A 13,238-nucleotide genomic window follows, 5' to 3' on the forward strand; every position below is an offset into this window, starting at 1 on the left:
ATTTTTAAGGGAAAATTCCCAATCAGTACCCTGTACTTTGGCTCAAGTGACAATTTGGTCCCCAACTTTAAAATGCAACAATCCAGTACCCGAACTTTCAAAATGTGACAATCTAGTACCTACCGTTAACCAGTCCGTTAATCAGCCGTTAAGTGACACTTGAAAAGTCCAAAATGCCCTTCGAATGCCATCTAATTCTCTTTATCAACCATCCAAACGTTGACAAAAAACTGAACAGTCCCAAATCCTAGCCTCTTCTATTCAAAAAAGTTGGTGACTGTTTAGAAGAATTTATAATTTGGGACTGTTTATTTTATTGTCAATGTTTGGATGGTCGATAAAGAGAATTAGATGGCATTCTTAGGACATTTTTGACTTTTCAAATGTCACTTAACGGATGATTAGCAGACTGGTTAACGGCAGGTACTGGATTGTCACATTTTGAAAGTCCGGGTACTGGATTGTCACATTTTGAAAGTTTGGGTACTGAATCGTCGCATTTTAAAGTTCGGGGACCGAATTGTCACTCGAGCCAAAGTACAGGGTACTTATCAGGAATTTTCCCCATTTTTAAGTAGAGATTACCCTGCTCCGAGCAAAGAAGTGGAAAACTCAGAGGATGTCGAATGAGAAACAACACGTCTACTGGGGAGATGACCGAGGTGTATGGCAGGGGTAAGTTTAAGTGTTTTGCGACAAAATATTCGTATGCAAAAGGAGAGTCTTTAGAGGACAGGCAAGGTACATTCCAAGAGAGCCTTTGCGCTCTTTCAACTTTGGTACAAATTTGTGAAGGGGCTAGGGATTGCGGAGTTTTGGAGGCTACAACATTGTTGTCTCGTCCTGTTAGGACTGAGGAAGATTCAAGTTGGCTATTAGGTGTGGAGAAAGAATTGCTTGATGTCATCGTCCTTGGCCATAGTGTTTCGGAGCATGCTCGATCGATAGTGAAGGAATAATTTGTTGACCCCCTTTTACGTTCTGAGTTTGATGAGGGGAAAAGGACCACAAATACTCAATTATTGAAGAAGGGGGATACACCTGTATCAACTGAGGTTGAGAACCAGCTCTCATCAATATCTCCTTAGGACGGACAGAATTCAAAGGAAGGGGGATAGCTAAAGATTCTGACCAGGTCTCAGAAATCTTAGTGGGGAAACTAGGCAGAGATCTTGGTAGGAAGACACGGGCCAAGGAAATCTGGTTCAATGAAACAGCATTCTTCTTGTGCGAGACATGTTCTCCTTCCACCCCTTTCAATGAGATCTATTAGTTACTGTACATCTTGTCCTTTGTTAACTCAAAAATAGAAACTTACTAAATTTCCACCATCTTATTTCAATTGAAAGAAGATTAAATAACTCTTAAACTAATTTAACAACTCTCGAAAAAAACTTATTTAATAACTCTGAAACTTCAAACATAAGGAACTATAAATACGCAAATCAAGAACAATCAAAAGAGATTTATTAATATGGGATTAGTCTCTTTCTTCTTTTGATCATTTCTCATGTTATTGATACAAAAATCAGAAAAAGAACAGCTTGGTGAAATTCAGAGGGGAAACCCACAAATCTAATCTCTCAATGTAAATGGTAAACGGATCTCAATATTGGAAGCCAATCTCAAATCATCAATTGATATAAAATCATTTTGAAATAATCTGGGGAAAGCACCCAATAAACCACCTTAATCATGATCAAATCAATGATTATTGTCCTAAAAGGCACTGGGCATTCTTTCTTCCTAAAGACACCAAAGGATGGCGAATTCTAAAGTTTTTCAAGGACAAGTTGGTGAAATTCATCCGTGGGAATGTATATTCATAAACAAGAACCCTATTACGAGACCACCATGCAATATTCGAAAAAAAATAGATTATCATGTCAGGTCTTTCAACTGACTAAGCTGTAATGCAGCTGCATGTCTAATTATTTATGTAACAGAAGTTTTCTGTATCTAGTTCTATATGTTGAATTTATCTCTTCTACATCATCATGTCCAGCCAATAAACAGATGGTATTGTAATTCGTGCTAGGAATTACAGGACATTTTTGTTATACAGATTCTCAACAGAATTCACCATATATATAGTTCAGAAGCTTGATAAGCATCAAGACAAACTGCAATTTACCTAGAAAGCAGTCACTTGATTTTCCATAGTGAGAAATATAATTCACTGCAATGATCATTAAATAAACTGCTCCCATAAATTGCAAAACGGTAATCATCATTGCAAACCGTGTCCACCATAGCCATCTTTTATACCTCATCTGTCCATCACTCAAGGTGAAATGATATTGCATTTGGTTAGGAAGTCATTCAGAAAATACTTCAATTAACATATCAGAATATATAATAATATGGTGAGATATCACTAGATGACCAATGCAGGAACAGAATTAGCCACTTATGGCACAGTTGTTTGATGTGATTTAAGACAAGGAGGATTCAATATCTTCTGAAACGGTAAAGCTCCCTATTTTTTTCTTGTTTTATTTGTCTTTTTATTGGTCTCCGAAGGTACTGTATTACTAATTGTAACTTGCTGTTGCAAATTTCATTTTTACCTTAATGGACCTACCCCTTTTAATTCACATAACTCTAATGTAGTTCCATACCCCATTATTCTTCCAGCCAAGGTTCGAAATATGAGTATCATAAAGACTATCACAAAGGCAATTTTAAGAGACATATCAGGATATGTTTAAGAAACACATGGATACAGTGGAAAACTTGAAATGACTAGCAACATATCAGTTTAAGAAACAATATAGTAAGGAAAATCAAATAAATCCGAAAATACATTAATAGCACTAAATCTAAGTCGAAATGACTAGACATAAGGTATATACACATTAGAAACATACATTAATATTTTTTTTTTTGATGAATGAAAGTAGTTTTATTAAATCAAATATCAATAGTACAATCAGCCTAGGAGGAGGCACGAGATGTTACCTCCCCAGGACTGAACCATATACACCAAAACTGCCCAGGCCTGAGACACAATTACAAAGTAGCTTTATTAGAAACATACATTAATGGTTTATGTGAAGTGTCAAACACAAGAATATATATATATATATATATATATATATATTATATGTGTGTGTGTATATATTGGAAAATGGTATAATGATAAAAATATTGTTTAAATCTGAAAATTTAACAATTTCCATGATCAGTTAATTAATTTATTTCTTTTCTAATTTTTAAGTTAAAATAGCATTTCTGATTTTTTTTGATAATTATATAGCATTTCTGATTAACTAAGAATGTTCTTAAATAAAATGTAAATAGAGGAGAAACAAATAGGAAATCAGTTCAGATTGATTAGAGAGAAGAAGGAAAGAATGACAGTTGAAACCGATAGGAAACCAATACCAAAATTCCCCTGATTTCACAAAATAAATAATGATAGTTGAGTCCCACTAACATAAATAATAAAAAACTCCAACATTCTCATCAAACTGGAGCATAGATATCATATAGCTCCAGCTTGTTACAAACATTCAGTCATGTATAACTCAGTCCTTTAGTAAAGAGATTGGCTAGTTGATCCTCTGACCATACATAGAGTGCAGTAATCTGACCAGTAGTGACCTCCCTCATGAAATGGCAGTCTACTTCTGTGTGCTTAGTCCTTTCATGGAACAGAAGAAGAAAAGATATGGATTGCAGCTTGATTATCATATGGTAGTTTGATTGGTTTAGAAACAACCATTCCAATTTCTTGTAATAGATGCTTCAACCAAATTACCTCCAAGAAAAGTAAATAGATGCTTCTTGCTCTTCCAAGGAGATTACCTCCAAGAAAAGTAAAATAGACTGTAGAAGACTTTCTGTCAGTTGCAAATCTGGCCCAGTCTGCATCTAAATACCCTTCTAACACCAATTCTCCCCCTTTCTTGTATAATAATCCTCTACATGGACACCCATCAAGTAGCACAACACCCTGATGACACCTTCTTAGTGATTAGTTCTTGGGATTTACATGAATTGACTCAACACTCCCACACTAAATAATATATCAGGTCTAGTAATGGTAAGATAGATGAATGTACCCACCAATCACCTAGATCTTCCAACAATCCCCCCTCACTATTGGTATCTTGGTGTTTCGGTCTAGTAATGGTAAGGTAGATGAGTTTACCCACCAATCACCTAGCTCCTCATAATCCTGTTTCTTCCAACTAGTCAAGCACAGACTTACATTGTGAGAGGGAAATACCCCACTTCGACTTAGCTACTTCAATACCCAAAAATACATTAGATGCCCCAAGTCCTTAGTCTGAAACTTCTCCTGTAAAAACAATTTCAATTGACCAATACTTCATGTATTACTAGTTGTGATTGTGATTTCATCAGCATACATTGCCAAAATAATCTTTCCTAAAGGGGTATCTCTATGGAAAACAGAGTAAAGACTGCATTGCTGTAGGCCAAACTCCTGTATCAATACCACCCCACTAAACTGACCAAACCAAACCGCGGAAAATGTTTTAGTCCATAAATTGCCTTTCGTAATTTGCACACTTTTCCTACCTCCCCTTGAGCAACATACCCAGGACATTCCTCCATTTACACTTCAAGAGAAGTTTGCCTTCCTTTCATTGCCTCAGAGCAACAGTTAACAAATGTTTTGACCAAGGGTGTTCCCAAGGCAAAGTTACAGCACTGTGTAAGAAAGCTGGGCATGATTGACATCTATGCTCAGCTTGAGAGGAGTGTAGAGATGATGGGCCGAATGGACCTTAGTTTTCTTTATTTTCCTTAAGTTATGTTTATAACTTAAGGTTGTTAGTAGTAGGCCTTAGTTATGGGCCTGTTTTCTCTTTTTTATTGTTATCTTTAGTGTTGGCCACCCTATTAAGGGAAATCATGTAATTGTTCTTACTTTTACAAACAAAGAATAAAACACATTGTTGGGGGGCTGAAGAAAGGATCGAACTACTCTCTCTTCTTCCTTTTCTTCCATCTTCTTCCTCCATCACTTCTCTCTCTTCAATCTCCTTCATTTCTCCTTTTTTTTCTTTTAATTCAGATTATTGCAGGTGTGATTTACAACTCATTCTTTAGTTTGTGCCCTGGCAACATTTGACTTCTGGGAATAGGTCTCTGTGGAACTACCCCACACCTCCTTCACACTATCCATCCATAGGTAGTGCCCTGCATCCAGTAGGGTCATCCTCTGTAGGTTTCTTCTTGATCCCAGTGATGTACCTCCATTTCCCTAATTCCCTCTACTACAAACATGAATCTTTATAGACTAAGACCATGCCAAAAAATTTGTTCCATCCAACTTTATTGTGGTTACTGCTCCTAATAGAGTCCCCTTGGCAACCTTTCTCATTGTTTATGTGGATGATATTGTAGTTATTGGTGATGATACACAAGAAGTCCTTAGCCTCAAGAAATTTATTAACACTGAGTTTGAAATCAAAGATTTGAGGGAACTCTGGTATTTTCTATGAGAATTTGCTCGGCCACTGATGGTGATTGGTTGATAGAGGAGTATTCCAGAGACTGCTCAGAAAGTTGTATCTCTGTATGACTCAGCCCGATATTTCCTATGTAGTGAGTGTCATTAGTCAGTTCATACATTCTCCTACAGACACATATGGCAGCTGCTAAGAGGATCTTGTGTTACCTAAAGGGTACTCCAAGGAATGGCATTCTTTTTGGTAAACATGGACATATGAAACTGGAGGCGTATACTAATGTAGACTGGGTTGGATGTATTGATGATAAGAGATCTACCTCGAGTTACTATGCTATGGTGGCAGGGAACATCATTTCATGGAGTAAGAAGCAGTTTGTGGTAGCTAGATCTTCTACTGAGGTAAAGTACAGGGCAATGGCCCATGAATTTTCATACTTACTGTGGCTTAGATCACTGGAGGAATTGGGCATTGATTATGAGAATCCAATGATACTATATTGTGACAACCAAGCAGCCATCAACGTTGTTTCAGGGGAAGTTTGCTTACCATTTGTTGAAGAACAATTAGCTGATGTCTTGATGAAGGGAGTTCCAAAAGAAAAGTTGCTACATTATATGAGCTAGGCATGATTGACATTTATGTTCAGCTTGAAAGGGAGTGTAGAGAGACTAAGATGAATGGGCCTTAATGTTCTTTCATTTCTTATCTTCTTCTATTAGATGTGTTTATGTTAATGGGCCTTCCCATATGGGCTTGTTAACTTTTTTTTTGTTCTTTTTATGTTATGCTTATGAGCCAGCTTCCCCATTAAGGGCATCATTGTAATTATGTCATAAAGATTAAGTTAATAAAAGTAATTAGGAGTAATTTGAGAGATTAGATCTAACACTTTTCTCCTTCTCCCTTCTTCTCTCATCTTCTTCTTCTTCCTCTTCTGATTTCTTTTATTTCTTCTCTATCTTCTCTCTAATTTCAGTTCCTATTGTTATTTCTTATTGGACTGAATCACATCTCCCATTAACCAACACCAAGAAATTCTGTTGGAATCCCATGAAAAATCCAACTCCACTTCTCCCCAAAACCCATTCTTGTAAGAACTTCCTACAAGAAAACCCACTCTACATGGCCATGGCTTCTCCATGTCAAATTTACAAACCACCCCTTCCTCACAACTTCTTATTCTAGTATCAACACATTCACTTTTTTTTATTGGAAACAGTAACTTCATTAAACAGAACCTAAAACACAACGTCACCCCTAGAGTAGGGGTTTGAGTTACAACACTGCCCAAAACATGTTCCCCGTAACAGCCCCCTGTTTAGCTAATGTATCTGCTAATCCATTAGCTGATCTTCTTATCCACTTGAAGTAGACATCAATTTCTCTTGTTAGGCTGATTATTTCCCTCAACGACTGTCTATGTATCCATGCACCCAAACTACCTGATTGCAGCCAATCTATTACCAGCTTTGAATCCCCTTCTACTTCTACTTGTTGTAGTCCTATCTGCTTTGTGATCTTACACCTTGTAGTAACGCCATTAATTCCGCCCTCAAAGAGTCACCCACTCCTATTGGGCCCAAGAACAATGCTAAAATTCTGCCTTCTCCATCTCTGAACACACCCCCTATACCCAGGGGTCCTGGGTTGCCTAAAGAACTGCCATCGAAGTTCAGCTTTATCCTGTTTTGAGTTGGTGGGGACCAAAATTCCTCTAACGCAGGTTTAAGGGCGCTTGAACTTGCCACAACGCCCCAATTCCTATAAATATCTTCAGCTGAGAAGTCTTTAAATACATCAATTGTTTTTGTAGAAGAACTACTGAAGGGTAGTTTTGTAATTCTACTGTACTTTATTTTTCTTTCTTGTACTATAATAGGTGTGTACTTTAGTGTACAGTTCTTTTATTCTCTTTGTAAGGACAATCTTGTCCATTTATATAAGATTAATATAAATATATCTTTTCTGGGTTGGTTCGATCAGATTGATCAACCCTAACAAATCTGAACCTCTGTCTCTTTCATTGCTCTTTCACTTTCTCACAAGTTGACAGCTTTTAGCCAGTGGATGGCTTTTATAGTCACTCCTACAATTTCCTCCTTGGGTCTAGTCTTGCTTTTGAAAATTCTGTTGTTTCTTTCTTCCCAAATTGACCAAGCACTGCTGCTCTTGTAGCTCTCCACACAATTCTTCCCCACTTCTTCGGTTGCATGAAAAAGTTTGGGTCAAAGAGGCCTACCACATCCAGGGGAGGAGTCCACCTGCAACTAAAGAGAGAAAAGAACCAAGACCAAATAAAGGATGCAAACGGACAGGAAATCAACACCCCATCCAGAATTTGTTTTCCTTCTATAAAAGGCATCTGATTAGGACCCATCACTAGGTGCAAAAATTTTCTCAACCTTACGGTCACACCTCTCCTATTATTTTGTAAGGACTTGAAATTAAACTTATAGGTCTGAATTCTATTACTCTGCATGCCCTTTCCACCTTAGGTATTAATAAAATAAAAGCTGCATACTTTCATTTGCCAATTGTTCAATCTTCTTCTCAATCCACAACTCCTTAAACATCTCCGTCAAGTCTCCTTTAACCATACTCCAAAAATGCTTATAAAAAGTCAAGTTAAATCCACCCAGGCCCAGCACCTTATCACCATTCATAGTTTTCCAACACCCCACACCTCCTCCTCATTGAACTCCCTCTCCAACCATCTGCTTAAGTCTTCATCAATTTTCCTAACTTCCAAACCCCCTAGAAAACAGCCCCTTCTTTGTGGTGATTTATACAAGTTCATATAAAAAATCCTTATCTCTTCTACAATCTCTTTTTTCTCATCCACCACTCTATCACCAACATCCAACCACAATCTTATTCCCTCTTCTTCTTCCCCTTACTAAATCTTGAAAATATGAAGTGTTTTTATCACCTTCCCTCAACCATAGCTCCCTTGATTTTTGTCTCCAAGCCAACTCCTCAGAGTGAACTGTCCTCTCCGGTTTTTCCCTTAATGCCTCCTTTGCCTCTCTTCCTTCCCTTGACAGGTTACTTTCCTATTCCAGCCTATCCATCTTGTCCATCTCCCCCGGTTGTTCATTTTTTTTTCTTTCTACCACTTTTTCAAAAACCCCTTATTCCATTTTTTTCTATGAACTCCCTGAATTGAGGATTCCCTAGCCACATATTCTCAAACCCTCAACCTTAATTAGACAGCACAATGTTATGAAATAAGAAAGGGAGCAGTTGTATGGGCTCTAAAATTCATAAGACTGCTATTTGAAAGGGAATATGAGGAGTGTATTTGGTTGCTGTCTAAGTTACAAGAAGTAGAAATCAATACAAAAAGACCAAATGCCAGATGGTGGAAAGAATGCAAGAATGGTAGGTTTACATTGAAACCATTTTATAAAGCTTTGGCAAGAAGTTAGGTTGATAGATTGATGGTAAAGGGTGTTTGGGGCAAACCTATTCCTCCAAGAGTGGAAACTTTCATACGGATGGTAGCAATGGATTCTCATGCAAAATCACCCAAGGAATAAAGGGGTCAGCTGGCTAGCAGGTCCGTTCTGTGTGAATCAAAGGAAGGGGATGTTCTTCATCTATGTTTCAGCTGCATCTACTTGCAATTTGTTTGGAGCTTCTTATTCTGTTTGCTCGGCTTAGAATTGTAGTCCCCAATATTACCTAATGAGAGTTTCGCATGTTGGACAACCATGCAAGGAAGTAAAAAGGCAAAATTTTTTTGGAGCTGTGTTCCTTTTGCAGTACGTTGGGAGCTTTGGAAGGAGAGAAATAGGAGAATCTTTGAAGGAAAGGCAAGAAGTAAGTTGAAGGTTTGCTCAAGGGCCGGAACAAAGCTGTTGGAGTGGATTCTGATTCTTCAAGATTTCAAAGATGTGTACTGATAAAAACAAAAGGTTTCAAAGATGTGTCAAAAGAATTGTTTGGAACAGATGTTTGGGCTACTTTAGACATGGAATTGTTGAGGGTTTTTGTTAACTATATAATCTTGAGCATTTTTTTTGTTGAAAGTTGGTTTGTCGATCTCCCATCACCATTTGTTATGTAATTTTGCTTTATTTTAATGAACTATCTTTTTTATTTACTGCCAAGAAAGTAACCTCTTAAATAAGGTGGGAGTTGAATATGAGTAGCCTAAGATGTTACATTGTGATCATCACGCAGTTATAAGCATAGATCATAATCCTATGCAGCACAATCACATTAACACACAGGTGGATAGACATTTTATCAGAGAACATGTTGCTAATGGCAAGGTGTGCTTACCTTTTGTTAAGTCAAGAGATCAACTAGCTGAATGATGCATTAAAAAAATAGATAAATAAAAGTGGCCAATTGTCTTACTAAAGGAGTTCCTATACTAAAGTTAGGAAATAATCTCACGACATCTATGATAAGCTTGAGGAGAGCTGAAAAGTATTGTGTACTTGGCTGAATCATTAAGCACCTAATAAGGGGTATCTTCATAATTTAATTTCTTCGTATAAAAGTTATTGAAGAGGAGCGTGAGAACCAAGAAAATTTCTCACCCCATTCGCTCATTTCTCTTTTCTCCTTCTTATATTCTCCCTATTCTTGGTCTAGTTTTTCTTTGAATCTACTACAATCTGTCATAAAGTCTTTCTATAACTCTGTAGTCTGTGGAGTACATGCCAAGTTAGCAAACAAGAGGCAGACTCTCCCACTCTCCAGAATCCCATCCTCAAAAGTCACGTACACTAGACAGATGTGCTGTTTACTACTTCAAGAACCTCAAATATTGTCTTACTTGTTGAGAAGCCCAGACAAATGCTGTTGGGAACTTGGGGTTGTGATCAGAAAGATGGAAAGCAACTACTCGGATTTTACAGGATAACCACAAATTGCCAGCAAAGCTTCGTATTACAAATTAAAATCACATATAAAAATGCAATTATTATATCTTTACTAGCTCCACATTGTTAGTAGATAAAGAAAAAACAAAGACTACATAAAGCTGAGATACAGAAAAGAAGTGGAGCTGGTAGAAAAATAATTAATAGAAAAAAACTAAGAACTACCCGTGTTTGGCGGCGGACAACCGCGTCAATAATAGAACTCTCAGCTGGAGAACTGAGAATCGTCGTTGCTATAGCTTCCTGCGCAATCCCGGCACCGATCATTGACATTATCCTTACACCAGCGGTGACGGAAACAACTGCAAATGGAAGAACGTCTCCCCGTCGACAACCTTGATATGCCGCAACCATCAGAACTCCACCCAGAACCATTACCAACAAGTTGAATATTCCCAAAATCAGAGTTGCGCATCTTAGGCTACTCAGCGTCGAAAACCGCATTGCCTTGTACGAGGCCAATCTCTCTCTCTCTCTCTCTCTCTCTCTCTCAACGAATTTGTGCCATGGAAATTCAATATTGTTTGAAAGAAAAAAAATTATTGAAAATCGCACAGACGAATTTCCATGGCGGGTGGGAATCTTCAACGAACTATAGCGTTCTAGCTGTAATCACTTTTGTTTTTGTTGTCGGGCATCTCAACGTTCTCTTCTGTTCCGAAGTTGTCAGAACGCCATGATTCGGTTTCATCGTTGTAGCTGTAGTCACTTTTGTACATTTGATCTTTACGTGGATCTAGACCGTCCAATTTGATGACAACATTCTTGATCTTGATAATTGCATTCTATGGAACAATGATACTGACCAATCCATGTCGAGGACCATATTATCCCTTTCATTTCTTTCTTCCTTTTGTTTTCTGTTTTCTTAAATTTTTGTGGTGAGGGAGCACACCGATTAATTTGCCAAGAAAGGAAAGAACAAAGATAGGGCGTGATAAACGTTATAGAAGTTGGGCCACATAAGTAGATCTTGCCCCTGTCCAAGAGACCAATCCATTGTATAACCACCGCACAAAAGTGAGGGCCCACAAAAGATTGAGTCTCTCGATATGTGTCCAAGAGACCAATCCATTGACTTCTAAATGAACAAAGTCAATTTCATAGTGAGCCCCAGGCTGAAGGGGGTGTGGAACCAAAGATAATGTAATAAAATACATTGGACACTTGCTTTTTAGGGTGGGGTTCATGAAATTATTATTGACATGAAAAGTGTAGACTCTATCTATTTTATTACTCGCATACAACATTATCATTGGTTTTAATGAATAGCCATCCTGTTCAGTTGATCCCAGCCCTTAGACGGGTGTGAACACGCAAATGAGCCCCCGAGATAAAAAGCCCGACCCGCAATAAATTCGAGTTGGACTTGGGATTTGCCAAAATAGCCCAACCCGGCCCGACCTATAGATTAAACTTAAAAAACCCTAATTCCCTAAGTCGAACCTCTCTTCTCTTTCACCTCTTTCCCCTTAGTCAAACCTCTCTTCTCTTCAGTCCTCACACTCTCAGGGAACCACACAATCGGCGAGGCGACGAACATTCACCGGTGCAACAACTCTGGCGGTGAGTCCTCTCTCTCTCTCTCTCTCTCTCTCTCTCTCTCCATCTATCTATCTATCTATCTATCTATCTCTTTCTCATACACGAACTGACACACTTTTCACTGTTAAAATCGCAGCTCACAGTCACCGCGAACTCAGCTCCGGTGAACACAGTCACTGTCGGGCCTCGGGCTTTTTATCAGGGCCAGGCTCGGGCCCAAGTTGTAGGCCCGTTGGTCGGGCCAGGCTCGGGCTCGGGCCTAACAAATTTCTATTCATGAAGAGTAAAAGCCCAGCCCGGCCCATGAACAGGTCTAGTCCCATAGTTTCAATAAATAAAGTCAAGAAACTAGCTTTTTTTCTGTATTAATCACTGCCTAACAACCCCTCAGCATCGTCACTCTTTTAACAGGATTTAAAACCACACTACCGATAGGACAATTCATCCAACGCACCAACTGGGCTACCCCTCATTTGGTCAAAAAACTAGCTTAGTAAACCATGCTGAGCACGCTCAATGATAGATAAAATGAAATAAAACCTTAAATGAAAGTCTTCTTATTTTTTTTAAGTGATGAATAACTTCCTGAGGTTAGACTTGTGCTTAGACTAAATCCAATAGAGGGGGCAAATTTGCTTACTCAGCGCTTGTGCACAAACCTTAAACAAGGTACACAAGAAATTTCAACCTAAGTCAAATGGAAAGAACTCCACTAAATAGACAAAGTAGATGCCTTAAGCAAATTGGAAATAATAACTAAATAACATACAAGAACATCTTCTTAAGAAATAAAAGGAAATATAAGACTACAAAAGGCATCAATCCATCCAGAGCAAATGAGTTAAAAACTGAGGTATAAATAATGGCCAAGTTAAAGCAAAATGAAGAAATTCTCTTATATAACGAAATAAAATAAAATGAAGAAATTATAAGGCATAATCTATTTATCTTAAGTTGGAAATTATGTTAGATTTTAAAGCAATATGCCTAGGGAGTTCTTTCCATTTAACTTTGTTGAAATTTCTTGTGTACCTCATCTTAAGTTGGAAAAAAAGAATGTTTTGACATTCAAAATAAATAATTAATTAATCATTAACTTAAATAAATGATAATATATTAATGTCTTTATACATGTAAATTGTAAAAGGCTATACAGCAAGTGTATCATACTCTTGATTGATGCAGCATTAATGAAACTATTGTATGATATCTACATGTCTTCATGGCCCATATGTTGATTGTAATGCATTTTTTCATATCAACTATTAAAGTATGTGTTTCCGTCTTTCTACCTTATCCATAGTTATTCCAATCTTGGATTTAATATTAAAGTGTATCTAGATCTTTGCAT

General features: G+C 37.7%; 1 protein-coding gene across 3 annotated transcripts in view; it reads right to left on the reverse strand.

The window, feature by feature from the left end:
* LOC104586101 (lipase class 3 family protein) overlaps positions 1 to 11,202 on the reverse strand; it is a 91,840-nt gene extending 80,638 nt beyond the window's left edge. Inside the window, exons 1-3 of one of the 3 annotated variants that reach the window (XM_010243233.2) lie at positions 10,508 to 10,646; positions 2,962 to 3,001; positions 2,135 to 2,273 (exon numbers count right to left, since the gene is read on the reverse strand). In XM_010243233.2, the coding sequence (XP_010241535.1) occupies positions 2,135 to 2,273 (139 nt within the window). In that variant the 5' untranslated portion in view covers positions 2,962 to 3,001; positions 10,508 to 10,646. Of the gene's footprint in view, positions 1 to 2,134; positions 2,274 to 2,961; positions 3,002 to 10,507 lie in introns of all 3 variants that reach the window. The other 2 variants (XM_088887677.1, XM_010243231.3) reach the window with 2 other exon arrangements.
* Positions 11,203 to 13,238: the final 2,036 nt, after the last annotated feature.

The sequence above is a fragment of the Nelumbo nucifera genome, chromosome 1 (genome assembly GCF_055504915.1).
Source record: "Nelumbo nucifera cultivar China Antique chromosome 1, China Antique-T2T, whole genome shotgun sequence".
NCBI lineage: Eukaryota > Viridiplantae > Streptophyta > Magnoliopsida > Proteales > Nelumbonaceae > Nelumbo > Nelumbo nucifera.